Source organism: Columba livia, chromosome 5, assembly GCF_036013475.1.
Source record: "Columba livia isolate bColLiv1 breed racing homer chromosome 5, bColLiv1.pat.W.v2, whole genome shotgun sequence".
In the NCBI taxonomy this organism is placed as follows: Eukaryota; Metazoa; Chordata; class Aves; order Columbiformes; family Columbidae; genus Columba; species Columba livia.
Window position 1 is genome coordinate 19,406,290 of NC_088606.1, and position 15,463 is coordinate 19,421,752.

A 15,463-nucleotide genomic window follows, 5' to 3' on the forward strand; every position below is an offset into this window, starting at 1 on the left:
TTCTCCTTTATGCTTGTTCCTTCATTCTCTTCTTTCTTCCTTTTCTCCTAACATTAATGTTGTTTAAATAATTTTAATGAATGAAAAATAACTTGCTCCCAAAACAAACAAAAAAATATAATATTTCCAATTTGGCTTATTTCTACTGTATCATAAGAATTGATCCTGTCAGCCTGTCAATTATTAGCAGTTTATGTTGTAGTTGATCTAAGCATTGCTTATCAAATTAGAAACATCAAGCAGTTATTATAGTTTAAACACTTCCTGCTCTGTGATTTAGGTTGCTTTATTTTCTGTTTCTGTTTCCTTGGTGGCAGAGAGTCTGGTTGATTCTAATAGTGATGAATCAGATTCTGATCAATCTGATGTTCCAGAGCTGGACTCTGAAATTGAGCAAGAGACCCAGATCACCTATCGTCGACAGGTAAAGGTTTTCATTTGGATGGCGGTTGGAATGCTTCCCAGGGTTTTAGTTGATATTTTATGAAGACCTGTTGAAATCTGGCAACTGGGGAAACTGAGAGCTGAGCAGGAACAGACCCAAACCTTTAGAATTGTTTTTACCAATTATCAAAATATTAAGGTACAGTAGAGGAAAAAAAAAAAGTGATTACATGTGTTCCTAGCAGGTTCTGCTAGAGTCCTGGTTGTAATTTAAAAACCAGTTATACTATACAATAACCAGCTACAATTATTTGAGGGTTTTTTTCAGTGATGTCAGTATAACACTTTTGTGTGTGATAACTGTGGCTGAAATCTGAGAAATGTGCTTTTCTTATGAATCTCTGTTTATAAGTGTGCTCTTTCTTAAAGGTTTACAAAGAAGATCTACCTCAACTCAAAGAGCAATGCAAAGAAAAACGAAAAAGTGCAGCTTCTAAGAGACGAGAACGAGCTCCGGGGAACAGTATAAGATTACATTTTGTTCATGGGTATGAAAAGTAGGATTCTTTAAAATATACAAGCAGGCTGTACGAAATCATATTTTGTTTTGTAGATTGGTGTTTATAATTTAATAATCTGATGAAAGACTTCTAGGTCAGTTGCTTTGTGATTTACTGTTTTATTTGGTTCTGTAAAAATAAATTCACACTAAATTAATAGAAAGCTTTGATGCCATGCTGGACTAATTCTGAACATGAATTCTGAAGTGAATTTGCACTGAAAATTCAGCTGATACTTATTATTGGAATATCACCCATATTTTCCAGTATCTGGAAAGTAATAGTTTTCTTTGGTGCGTTATTTTGGAAGCTATGAGAGAAACTTAGCATAGTTGAAGATGACTGGGTTTGCTACTAAGTGGTGTTGCTATCAGTGTTTTGTTTTAAAAAAAAAAGTATAAGCTCTTTGTTTGTACCTAATCTGAAGTAGTTTACACATTCCTCTGTTAGTTCAGGAATTAAATTTAATTCTTAACAGGTCCAGTAAGTGTGTTAAAATGCAGTTTCATTCTTTTTGGTGGTAATTTGAGTAACAATGATTTTCAGATGCATCCTTGAAATCTTATGATTTCGTCTTTAGGATTGATAGTCTCCCATAACTCTTCATAAGTGAAGACATTTTCATCAGGACAAATGTGTGGAGTTTTAAAGAAATCTGGCAGTAGATGTTAGTACGTTAGAATAATTATCAGAAATATAAATTCCCTTGATAAAAAGTAAAACCAAATCCCTTATTAAGTTAACTGTTGGAAATCAGGTAATACTGTGTTTTCCTTTCAAAAGATGCCTCTTTGCAGAAATACAGCTTCTTTTTAGAGACGACTAAATGCACCGATAAGTTGCTTATACTGTCTGTCTTTATAATGACACAAAGAGTTTTAGAAGGCCTCCACTTGGAGTGCATAATTTGGCTAGGAACAGTTAATCATTCAACTCAGCAATTTTGTCTGTAGAAGACATGGAGTCTGATGAATAGCTTTGGAAATAATGGCAGCTGGGAAACTAGCTAGAGAGTTGGGTTTTTTTTATATTTCTATTTTTGGCTCTCCAGAATTTTCAGTTGAAGATTTTTATATCTGTGTAGAAATGCATTAAGGTGGCTAGCTGTATATAGTCTTTAAAATTTGGTCTAAGAATCAAACCAAATGATCCTGAAGAAGATATAGCACAAGCAAGGGCCCTGGATCTTTGGGATTATTGTTATTTCCTTCACAACAGAAGTGAAGCTTGACCAGAATATCCAGGAATGACCAGAAGTAGAATGTCCAGTTGAGTTCTGTCTGGTTACCCAATGGGCATCAAGGAAACTAATGAAGAATCCATGCTGAACAACAGATTTTTCTCAATGTCCAGGCTGTTAACTTTAAAGTGATCCACATCCAAGTGAGTAATAGGCATATTCTCTGATTCAGGAAGTCTGCTTTGCTTCATCTTTCTTTAGCTGCAATGGAAATGTCTTGGATGTTCCTTGGAAGTGTGAAAAGTGGTGCTTTTTTGAACTAGGGGAGTAGGAAGCTCTTTTCCCTTTCTTTGTTTTTGAGCATGTTGGATTTGTGTTTTGAATTTGTCACCTGCCTTGAAAGATGAGCTTCTAAAAATCCTGCAAGAAATCTTTTAAACCTCTGGCTAATTTCTGTTTTGGAAGGGAATAAAAAAATAATGCCGAGTATGTGAGCCAGCCACTGACTAATATGAATGAGAAGGCAACTTGTATTAGCAGGTTGATCTTTAAGTGGATCTTTCTCTGAGATCTGATGCAATCATGGTCAGAAATATATTAAAGTGCTGTGCTAGCTTGGCCTCTTTTTGACTCTTCCTGTATTTTCTTTCTGCCTTGTCTTTGACAGTGGTGGTGGTTCAGAAACGTAAAAAAGAGATATCTTTTGAGATATTCAGAGGAACTGCTTTCTCAGACTCAGTGCTTGTAAGACTTTCTTTTTGCTGGCAGGGAATAAGGGTGCAAATATAATATTTATATCTTGTATTCTCTCAAATCTATGCTGCTGAAATCACAATGATGATATTTTTTAAAATATTAAAAGGATTTAAGCAAAATGTAGTTTGAGATTCAGGATATTCATTGAACCGACCTTATCATAAGATGAAATTTGATTATAGTTTCAAGATGACATAGGATTTCACATGTTCTTAAATGAGAGTCTTGTGACACCTTGCATGGATTCCTACCACAGGGCTACAAATACCATCTGAAGCGAGCAGGCTATGAGTGGACCCTGTTGAGAAAACACTATTGCCATATGGAAATAAAAAAACAAAACAAAACAAAAACAAGACAAAAAAAAAAATCACTGCCTTTGTGCTAAAGACTCTGACCTCAACCATGTTTATTTTGACATGGATTCTTCTGGAGGTTTTTGTAGTAGGGTTGCACTACATTCAGAAATTTCCCATATATACTTTGAAGAGTAACATAAACATTTTGAAACCCTTACAGCATCAAACAAACTATGGACATTGACTCTTTTCCCAGAGAGGACACTGCTTGTGAAGTTACCTCTTAGTTGGCTATGGATGTGTAGCTTGCAACTGTGGGTAGGATCAAGGTTTGGGTTAAAGAATTTACAATTGTGCGCCTAAAAGTAGGTGGTTTTATGTGTGTATCTAAACTTCTGTCACAGTCAGTGGCGATTGAGCCAGTAGTCAGTGGAGCATAAGGAGTGATTTGGCTCAAGTAAAATTCAGTTCTGACTGGCTGCTTGACTGAGTAACCCTGCGGATTCCATTGACTGTCTTGACCAGAACACTGTTGATTAAAATATAGATGTTAATGTATCTGACACACACGTGAACGCCTATGTTTACATGTCTTATTCTCAAAGTAAATCCAGTCTCTGCTCTTCATGACCTTCGTCATGGCAAAATTGTTTTCCTACATAGCATTGAACTAGCTATCTTCTTCAAGTTACTGTCATATTAACTTGAATCAGTCCTGGATAGATGATTTGAATACCTGTTGCTGAAGACCACTTGAAAAAATCAAATACTGCTGAGTGCAGTGTTATGTTTATTGTGCCGCCTTATATATTATCCAGTAACTATGATGCAGAGCTTGCTTGCATTAGCATTCAGTTTCTAGTTGCTAATCAAGATGCCTTGTTTCTTTTTGTGTTTTTTTTTTTTTGTTTTTTTTTTTCTTCTGAGATTAGCTAATAACTTCAGTTCTCAATTGGTTTAATAATATGGGCATGTAAATATTTTGGAACTGTGTAGCATATTCTCAGGGAATGATCTTTTACACTGAAACATGCTTCTCTTCATTTTTGCTTGGACTGTCTAAGCCCATCACTTTATCCTTCTGGTGAAACACACCTATGTAGTCAAGGAGTTAATAAACTGGCACGTGGGAAAGACCAGATGTGTTTAACTGGGTTACAAAATATCTTTGTTTGCACTGCTTGATACTTTGCAAAACAAGTTTTATTTTAATTGTAAAACACTGATTGTACACCCTTTTTTTTTTTTTCCATAACTGGAGGAAGTGAACTAAAATCCAAACTGTGATATATGGCATTAACATATTCAGTTTCACGATGCTTAACCTAGGGTATATAGGTAATTGTTACAAGAACTGGGAAAATCCTCAGTTTCTGGGTTTCAGGTGGAAGGATCTGAGACCTTTTTGTTGTCTTAGTGCTTTTTACAAGTGACTGCTAAGCTTCTAAGAAATTGACCAATGTCCAGTATTTCTACAGCATTATTTCTTTCATCGTATGTATTTTCATAGCCGCTTTTCAAAATATTATCATTTAGAGAGAATATTGAGCGTTTTTATATTATTCTACCCTCACAAAAGAAATCCAGTCATTTTAAAGGAGCATAGTGCCGAGTGAAGCACAGAAGTACGATACCTGTGCCACGATAGTCCAGATATCTTCTTTGGCACCTGTACAGTCCCTGCCCCTCACAGAATGTTGTCGTGCCTTTGAACTGTTGATGTGCCATACTGTGATAGGTTATTTTTGTTTTATTTCTTCATAGTTACCGTAGGTCATTTTATATTATGTCCCTTTTACAACTAGTGGCTGGACATCAAAGAAGGAAGCAGCCAGGCAGGGCAAGCAGGCTGCACCTTGGGTCAGGCAGAAATCGGCTTCAAAACATGCATATGTGTTGCTGCAGGGGGAAGGGTATGGGTGGAGGAAGAGCGAAGCATGGTTGAAGAGTATGGACCTCGGTTGTGAGTGTACATTGTTGGCCACTTTGAGAAGAGCAGGGAGCAGACATATAGCTGAGCCTCAGACCTAATGCAAATAGAGGTATTTTTCTAGAGACCTTGAAGGGACAGTAATTCAGGAGATGCTGAAAAGTTTCTGGACTGGGGTCAAACCTGAATTTAAGAACCTGCCTATGAGTACCAGTCGAAACAGCAGGTAGGAGGGAGACTTGCATGCAAGCCTTTATTTCTGTGCTGTCACACTTTTGCTGTTTACTTTGAAGTTTACTTTGCTTGTTCGTATCTAATGAGACCCAACTTTGGACTTCACAGTATCACGGACAGTACAAAACTGGGAACAGTAGGGTGCACCAGGTGGCTGTACTGCCCTCGAGAGGGACCTGGGCAGGGAGGAATCTCAAAACTTCAGAAAGGGGAAATGCAGCGCTTTGCATCTGGGGAGGGATGGACCTGGACCATCTGATGGTCTGTTTAAAAACTTTTTGAGATGATTTTAGCAATTTTTCTCTAATCACATATGATCTGAAAGAAGTACCTTTGCACATAGTTTAGATGAGCCAACAGAAGCACAGCGTGTTCAAACCTGCTTCAGGTTTGTGCCGTGATATTTACCAGTAATGCATAGGTCTAGTATTTGTGAACATACATCCATGGCTGGAGTTTTCAGAATAGTATCCATTATGGTAAAGTTGATCAGCTGTCTTAAAGATTCATTGCTTGACCAGTGGAAATGGTTGCACTGTGTACATAAGGAAAGCTATATATAATTTTATGAAAAAGTTTTCTACCTGGACTGCATAATTTCTGTGTCATTTAAACCTTTGAAGTGTCTCATATGCAGTAATTGTCTTAATGCTATCCCATTTATTTTGTGTATGACAATTATTGATATTTGTACAGATGCATCTTTGTCTTGGTGATAAAGACCTGCACTGTTGCAAAAAGATCCTGCTTTGGTTTTCTGCTTAAAACTAATATCATTTGTTCTGATGATACATGCTTTTTATTAAGTAAATAAATTAATATCGTAACAGACATTGGAGGTTTCTGTTAGCTTGCAGTTGCTGATGATGAAAGCTTAGTTATTCTGTTTGCCAAGAATGACTGGCTGATCATCTTCAGGGCTTCTTTTCAACTACTTCAATCAGAAGTTGGGTGCAAAAATACTTAAGTAGAGTGTTATGATCCCTAAATAAAGATAACTCATGGCCAATTCAAATGTATTCAAGTGTCATTCCCTTCCTATAAATTTAGCTATATATTTAGAAATATAACCAGACTTTGTCTGCATCTTTGTAAAATAATTACAAAGTTGATGTAATGAAGATCAGTAAGAACAAGGAACAGAAAAGGGTTAGCCAAGGAATTAATACCACATAAACGGGATATATCAGGAGTATATAGAGTGTTGTTTATATCAGAAGAAAGGAAGGAATTAATTTAAGTTAGGCACTTCTAAGTGTTACCTCCATTGACTGCTAAGGATAGCATTATGAAAACACTAATTTAAAACTTGCTTGTTTGTTTAATTTTTTTTAGGTTTCTTGGCCTCTTAAATTATTTCTGAGAGTAGCACCTTGCCTTTTTGAAAATGCCACCGTTGCTTTTTATGGTTTCCTGAATCTTAATCACAGCTGGGAAGAAAGGTGTATGCTGTGATAGTGCAGACAGGCCTCAGCTGGGAATTGACCTACTCATGCCAGTTGCTGTACCAGTACAGAAAGGAGACAGGTTTTCCTTCAAAGAGAAACTGATCTGGAAGAAAACTTGTGCATTTGTTTTCTGTTAGCAAGTTTCCAGAAACTTTCAGTTTTATTACATAATATCTGTGTTGTCCACATTCTTGTGGAAACATTTGCTGCCTGAGTTTTGAGCACTGAGAAATAGAAAATGTCCAAAGTGTTTGTTTTGACTGTTTCATTTAATTACATGTTGCATGCCCAAATTCTCCATGTGATCTGGAAAAATTACTAGCTATTACTTCCTCTTCTAAACTATTTGTGGAGAGTAAACTATTAAATAGCAGCCACTTTCAAACTAATGCTAATAGTACTGATGTTTGAATAGTAAATGAAATTGGTAAATTGGTGTTTCTTTGGGAAAATATGTTAATAATCTTAAACCACCAAAACAGTAGTTGGTAGGTCATCTGAGTTCTTACGTGTGCTACATGTGTCTTGCATAATTTTATCTCAAAGTTTCAGTTCATATCCTTATGACCTTGATGAACAAACTTCGTTTTCTTTAATTAGTTACAGAGGTTACGACTGTCGAAGCAATTTATTTTACACTCAGACGGGTGAAATTGTATACCATGTCGCAGCAGTGGGAGTGGTGTACAATCGACAGCAGAACACACAGCGCTTTTATCTAGGTCATGATGATGACATTCTTTGCCTTGCTATCCATCCCTTAAAGGACTATGTGGCAACAGGCCAGGTAGGTTGTGTGTTTATCTGCAATAAGAATCTGAAGTTGTTACTGCTGAATTTAGAAAAACCTGTTTTGGAGGAAGGAAGTCCAGCCTTTTATTCGGGTGAAGGACTGCATTTCTGTTGCAGATGGAATCTTGTTAAAAACGCCCAATATACATGTTTTTTCCAGTTCTTTATATTAATTCTGATGAGTCTTTAATTGATAGGTTTTTTTGAACCTATTTTTTATTTAAGAATAGATTAATATTTTTTATTCATCATTATGTTGCTTCTTCATAACAAGTAGAGAAAATGCACAATTAAAATGCATTTTTTTAGTATTTTAGTTGTGAAGTTAGATATGTTACTATTACATTAATGTATTAAATGTAACATGGAATTAATTGTTACTACATTCTGGCATTTCAGTTTCATGCATTATGGTTTTGGTTATTGCCTATGGCCAAACTATTTACTGTTTGTACGTGCAACATGGATATGGACCTTGCTGAAATATTTAAAATAGTTCATTTTATCTTTCACCAGACAGAATTTTTAGGTAAATTTTATTTCACTCCTGATTTCTGACAAAAATATTTTTCCATTAATGTTTATATACCAGGACTTGGAAGATTTGAATTGATGTTTCAAGGGTTTAAAATTATTATTTATGTTATTATTATTAATAATGATAAGAATCATCATCATTATTATTGTTGTTATATAATAAAATGGAGAACATGTGAACTGCAATTTCTAACAGAAATAAACTTCTGCTTCTAATGCCCTTAATTTGTGTAAAATTGTTTGAGATTAACATAAATCTGCAGGTCAGTTTAGAGATTAAATATCTAAATTTAGGAATTGATTCTATTTGATTTTGGAGTAGTAAAGGCTATGAATAAAAATGTGTCTGGATTTACCATATTGTAAAATAGCTTATGCTATCAACAGAAAGGTGCACTCCACTATATACTGGTTTATATATACATATATATATATTTATATATATATATATATACACTATGTTTCGATGTATACTGCATTACCTGCAGAAATTAGGTAATGCAGTAATCAAATAGCCCGTTCAACACTGGTTCAGATTATCATAATAGTGGATGATACCAAAAGCAAATGTCACCTTTAAAGTTTATGGGGGAAAAAAAAAAGACATTGATGCTCATTTTCTTCAGTCCTGCCCATGGTCTTAAACACAAGACAATGTTCTTGTGGTTTTGCAGCCTCTTCTTGTATAGTGAGGTGCAAAACCTTTGGAATAGCAAATAATATTGTAAGTATTGGCTAATAATACTTGTACATAGCTAAAAAGAATAAGCTATATTTGATTTCTTACCAAGTTCTAGTTACCTGGATTAGTGCCATTCTAGTGGAGATGACTCCACCGGTGTCAGTGACTTAGAATCTGACATGTGGGCATTTGAAATGACGCCAGAGAGCAACAGAAGCCACCTTGATTTCTCAAACGTTAAAGTAGCTTACATACTAGCAATAAAAATAACATTTTATTTTTAGACAGGGAATGATTGATAGAGAATTGATGAAATAAATTTGCCACAGTGCAATCAATGAAGGTTGTTGTTGTTTTGTTGTGTTGGTTTTCTTTTTTCTTGTTAGAGAACTCTATTGTAGTGTTAGTTAATTGTCATTAATGTCCCTAAGTTCTCTGGGGGGAAGAATGAGCCAGCTGGGGAATGGTATTTGTAAAGCAGGCAAAGGAATAATATGTTGCTAGTCAAACAGGTAATACTAGGAAAATTTTATCACTGTAAATTTTTTCAAATACTTCTTAAAGTGTTTGCCAATATTTTACTTTAAAATAACTGTGTGAAGTAACTGAGACGTGAAGAAAAATGGTTATAAATATGTGTACTTTCAGGTTGGTCGAGATTCCTCAATACACATTTGGGATACAGAAACAATAAAACCACTCTCAGTATTAAAGGGCTATCACCAATACGGTGTTTGCGCTGTTGATTTTTCAGGTAATAAGTATTTATTTGTTTATTTATATACAATTTTGCTTTTATGTATGAAAATACAAGCCAATTTGGAATTCCTTTACACTGAAGATTTTGTATTGAAAATATTCTCCAATGATCAATGTCAAATGAGACTGTCTTAAAGCAATTGTTCACTAAAAAGAGCTGTGGAGTCCTGAACATCAGGAAAGGTGCGAACAGTTTCTGTGCCATTTAGTAGCCGAGCTGATCACTTTGGAATTTCATTTGGTTGTATGAGGCAGGTGAACACATCGTGAGTGGTGTGTCTGCATTTACAACTGTGTTAGCAAATTTTTGAGCAAACTGCTTAGGTGTGTGCTTTTTGGTTTTTGTTTTAAGCAAGCCAGGTGGGTAGCACACTAATACATTCAGAAAGTCCCATTATGGAGTTCTAGGCAGAAAATCAGCCTCTCTCTCCACCTTATACTAAGATAACAGACTGTCAGTTAAATCTTTTTGCATCCCAAGCATTGAATTCTTGTACCAGTTTTACATTTCCTCTTCTCCACTGGCTTCTATTCATTCTTTAATGGTTTGGATTTACTACATAGGATCTCTAACCTCACAGTGAAGATGCATGACCACAAAGATGAGTAGTTTGGGGTCTTTGATGCTTCTTACCTTCTTTTGGTTCTCCTTTTTCAAGACAGGGATCTCAGTTCCCAAATTCTGGCATGGATGCGTAGCAATTTCAAAGGCGGGTACATGTCAGAAAGTTGTTGATCATGAGTGAACACAAATAACTTGGAGGTTACAGTGGGATACATGTCAAAACTCACACTATTACTAAGTTTAAGGGTATCTCATAAACTTCCTCGTATTGCTTAAGTGCTTTCCTGTTTAGAAATGGACAGGGATTTTCAGTGTGAACAGAAAATTCTGAGAATAGAACCAGGGATGGAGGTTTTTGTGCATCTGTGCCAATTCAGCAACTAGCTGAACAAAGGATTTGATACAAATCTAAGTGCAGTTTTCAGATGGAGTGACTTGAAGTCCTAAATTCCATCCACCACTCAAGTTTAAAAGCAAACAGATGACAGATGTCCCTCTAACATTCTAGTCACTTTGCCAGGGTCTGATACTCTTTAATATGGTTTCTTATTATTGTAACATAATATTATCTATCTATTCTCTTAATCATACATTTGTTTTTCTAGCGGATGGGAAACGATTGGCTTCTGTTGGAATAGATGACAGTCACACTATTGTACTCTGGGATTGGAAGAAAGGAGAGAAGCTTTCAGCAGTAAGGTAGGAATTTAACTTTGTTGTGAAATTTGTATCTGGATTTACTCTCAAATGACAGTATGCAAAACATATTCATTAAAGAACAATAGTTCTCTAATAAATAAGTAGTTTCAATCACTTAAGTGATAGAAGCGATAACATTTAGCACAACCTTAAAACTTTCTTTGGAAGAAAATAAATGAAGTTCTAAAAGAATCAACAAGAATTGTTACAGTGACAGCTCAACAGGTGAAGAAAGAAGACACAGAAGTCAAAGTTTATTTACATTTATTTGATGTATTCTGAAATAATTGCTTTAACACTCCCTCCATGCACTTCTGTTGGCCCTCCCAGAGGTGCTGATGCATGCTCTGCTTTTCCAATCTTTTTTCATCAGAGTTCATCTCTTTTTTGGGATGGTAGTTTGCAGTTCTTTTTCACAGTTCTCTTTTCTTTAAGGTTCTTTCCTTTTCCTTTCTGAGTCCTGAGCAGCCTGATCTAACTTTGAATTCATCTCTGCTTTGAACAGGAAGTTGGACTAAATAACCTCCAAAGGTTAAATATTTTGGAAGTTTCTTTGACTCTGCACAGATTATTTCATATATGTTTATTAAATAGAGTTTTAATCTACAAGATAGAATCTCATTTCTGATGTTGAGTAATATTTTGAAACCTTTGATTTTGTTGTTTCTAAGGATCTATTGCTCTAAATAGGACACTAATTTGAGTGGGTTTCTCCCCCACTCTGTCTGGATTCAGTATGTATACTCTAAATATCGTTCTAAATAGTTTTGAAAGGGATTTATTATTCTTTGCAGATAAAATTTTAGAAGTATCAATTTCCTTTTTATCCAGTAAGTTCTTTATTGCTCTTCAATGACATTTACTCTCATGCTCCTTTTAAACGTGCTTTGAGTTTCTTATTCACTGAGGAATGAAAATCCTCTGTAGATCATGTAGGTAAAGAGATGTACTCCGTTCCCAGTTATTTTTCAGAAGCCTGGTTAGCTTGACTTCTCTGAAAATATTGGTTTGTGCCTCTCATTTTTTGACTTCATGTTTGCTTGTTTGTTTTTTCCCCTCCTTTTTGCTACTTGTTCATTTAGTGGTCTGAAAATGACAGAAGGTAAAAGATTATTGCCACTCCCGAACAGGAAGCAAAAATTAGGCATTAGAGGCTCTTCTGCATTTTAAAGAAAAAATACTAGTAAGCATTTCTTTCCTTGCATAGATAGCACATGTAGTTGAAAGCTGTTTTTCAGACTATAGGACTGAAGCAAGGCATTGGTTTTATAGAAGCATAGTAAGCAATCTACAGCACACAACAGGTTTTAATATTTTTAGAAATAAGTAAAATTTCCATTTAAAATTGATGTAGCAGCATATGTTTTATTCTAACAAGAAAAACAGAAAAATCAGTTGCAAGGTGGGTGAGAACGACAGTTTATTGTCAAATGAGAGACTTATTTAAAAAATATACAGCTTCACACCTTTTAAGTTTCATGCTGAGCTGTCAGAGATCTCGATGCTGTATACCCAGACTCAATAGACATCTATGTTCTTTTGTGAAGAAACCTCCACCAGTGGATTTCTGAAGTAACGGAATCAACTGCTTTGGAAACCGAAGAGTGATGAAACTAGAGGAGGGCTCAGGATGTTAGTTCTTTGGCTTTCTTTCTCCTCATAATAAATTCTTGTTAATGATTTGTAATAAGTTATTGTTAATGAATTGGAAGTAAATGTTAGCAAGGTAGAGAAGGTATATGTTAGCAAAAAAACCCAACCCAAAATTCATTTAAAAATATGAATAGTTATATTTTTATTTAAAATATTTTGCTTTACATTTCAGGGGAAGCAAAGATAAGATTTTTGTTGTTAAAATTAATCCTTATATACCTGATAAGCTGATCACAGTTGGAATTAAACACATGAAATTCTGGCGTAGAGCAGGTAAGGAAACTTTTCAGAATTACAGCATTTTCTGTTACTTAAAGTACAAATACTGTATCTTACTGTGTCAGTTTCATGCATCAAAGGCAAATGTTTCTCTATCTAAGTTAGCTTTGCCTTGGTAGAAATAACATTACTTGGCATTATGACAGTAGTGGGAATTCTATTAGAGTTTGCCATGGAGCTGGAGCTACTCAAGTAAAAAGGACCCTGGATTTCCTACTGTCAGTTTTTATATCTTATAATCATATAGCACAGCTGAAAATGTTACAGAGCTGCTCTAAAATCGTAGAAGAGTTTTTGGAAGAAAGACCTTTACAACATGTATGTTATGAAGAGACACGTGCCAGTTCACAGAATCACAGAATGTTAGGGATTGGAAGGAACTTCAAAAGATCATCTAGTCCAACCTCCCTGGCGGAGCAGGAACACCCAGATGAGGTTACACAGTTATGTGTCCAGGCGGGTTTTGAATGTCTCCAGAGTAGGAGACTCCACAACCCCCCTGGGCAGCCTGTTCCAGTGTTCTGATACCCTTACTGAGAAGAAGTTTCTTCTCAAATTTAAGTGGAACCTCTTGTGTTCCAATTTGAACCCATTGCCCCTTTGTCCTATCATTGGTTGTCACCAAGAAGAGCCTGGCTCCATCCTCATGACACTCACCCTTTACATATTTGTAAACGTTAATGAGGTCACCCCTCAGTCTCCTCCAAGCTAAAGAGCCCCAGCTCCCTCAGCCTTTCCTCGTAAGGGAGATGCTCCACTCCCGTAATCATCTTTGTTGCCCTGCACTGGACTCTCTCCAGCAGTTCCCAGTCCTTCTTGAACTGAGGGGCCCAGAACTGGACACAATATTCCAGGTGTGGTCTCACCAGGGCAGAGTAGAGGGGAAGGAGAACCTCTCTCGACCTACTAACCACCCCCCTTCTAATACATCCAGTTGAGACCTGTTTATTTAGATACCTCTGAAGTTGACAATTAAAACCCAAGATAAGCATCTTGCTTTATCTGAAAAATTTTTGAAGAGTGAAAAATACATTTCCTGATATTAGTGTAAACTTCAATGTTTCAGCCCTCAAAATGTATATAAAAACATACGTGTTAAGGAAGACTAGCTTATCTGCTAAGAATGATCTAATTATTCATGCAGAATTTATTCCATCAACTCAGATGAGTCCCTCATGAAAGACTATGAAAAGTCTGTGACCAAAAAACGATGCTAGTTTTCTCAGTTCTGACTCCAATAGAAATTAATCAAGATTGTCTGAGAGCAAGCTGTTGGATCATATATAAATTATTAATTTTAACAATTGTGCTTGCTGTCTATAGAAAGAACAAAGTGTGTCACAATACTTACTGAATAAACTACTATAGTTTTTTTAGAAAGAAGATGGTGATTTTGAATACAGAAAGGAAATTGTTTAAAATGCTTCTTTTCCCTGTGGCATTGCTTAGTCAGCATGAGTGAGATTTCTCTGATGTTACAACCCATATGTGTGAACCTGCCCTGGCGCCCTGGCCAGGCAGCCGCAGTGTCAGTGTGAGGAGCAGAGTGTCTGTGCACCTGAACAAATGCCAGGGCTCTGAAATCTGCACCGGAGCAGGTGCACTTGATGTGAGAAGTGACACCAAAGTATGTGCTTGGGACCAAATTTTCATCTGTGCCAAGCGATGGCAGGCAGGTTCAGAGGCCTTGCCTCTGTAAGTACAAGAACAGGATGCTGTGTTGGATCTTCAGGGGCTTCTGTGTTATATCACGTGAAGTTTCTCTTGAGGATTGTGAAAATAAGAATATTTCTTTCTAGTAAGAAGTTACTATGTGTTATACCTGTCAAATTATTTTAGATACGGTATATTGAAGAATTCTTAAGTGTATATAGCTGTAATATTTCTATTATACAGAGGCCAATATAGCAAAACTGTAAAATAAAATTACCACCACTGTCACTAGAAACATATGAAAATGATGGGATGTCAAGAATTAAACAAGTTAATTTCAGTAAGATTTTCTACGAACTATGTGGTAGATGTTAAGTTTCTTGTTTAGATGCAAGTTTACAAATGCACTTTCTCTTTGTTTTATGTCCATGTGGGTATATGTACATATTCAAATCCAGGTTCAAGTAGTAAGTTATAAGTAAGGAGTTTTGTTTTTGTTTTTGTTTTTTTTTTGGGGGGGGGGGTGGGTTTTTTTGTTTGTTTTTGTTTTTTTTTTTTTTCTTGAAAGATGCCAAATAGTACAAACATTTTATTTTGTGAGAACTCTTCTCAGGCTCAGTTTTTTGGGGAGTGTGGGTAAACCAGAAGAAAAGAACTTGTTCCTCTGAGTAAGGTTATATAGGTTTTGGAAAATAATTCTAAGCAAGCATCTGTTGACTTGTTTTTGGTTGAAACAGGTGGAGGACTAATTGGGAGAAAGGGCTGCATAGGTGCATTGGGAAGAACCGATACAATGATGTGTGCAGTGTATGGCTGGACTGAAGAGATGGCGTTCTCTGGGACTTCCACGGGGGATGTGTGTATTTGGAGAGATGTGTTTCTCATAAAAACTGTCAAAGCACATGATGGTCCTGTGTTCAGCATGCACGCATTGGAAAAAGTAAATAAACTGCACATTGTTTTTTGATGACTGGACAAAAAAGTCTTTGAAGTCAGACCTTTCCCAAACTCAGGAATTCGTGATGTTATTTCTGTTATAGAAAAGCCTTTTGA

General features: G+C 35.9%; 1 protein-coding gene across 8 annotated transcripts in view; it reads left to right on the forward strand.

The window, feature by feature from the left end:
* The window catches only part of EML5 (EMAP like 5), a 115,965-nt gene that overhangs the window by 50,886 nt on the left and 49,616 nt on the right, over positions 1-15,463 (forward strand). For 7 of the 8 annotated variants that reach the window (XR_010472827.1, XR_010472828.1, XR_010472829.1 and 4 more), the window contains exons 12-18: positions 318-424; positions 814-932; positions 7,392-7,578; positions 9,451-9,556; positions 10,732-10,825; positions 12,651-12,751; positions 15,148-15,350. Coding sequence is in view for 5 of the 8 variants with exons in the window: in XM_065063719.1 (XP_064919791.1) it covers positions 318-424; positions 814-932; positions 7,392-7,578; positions 9,451-9,556; positions 10,732-10,825; positions 12,651-12,751; positions 15,148-15,350 (917 nt within the window). In the remaining 3 variants the exon portion in view is untranslated. The remainder of the gene's footprint in view (positions 1-317; positions 425-813; positions 933-7,391; positions 7,579-9,450; positions 9,557-10,731; positions 10,826-12,650; positions 12,752-15,147; positions 15,351-15,463) is intronic. The other variant, XM_065063718.1, reaches the window with a different exon arrangement.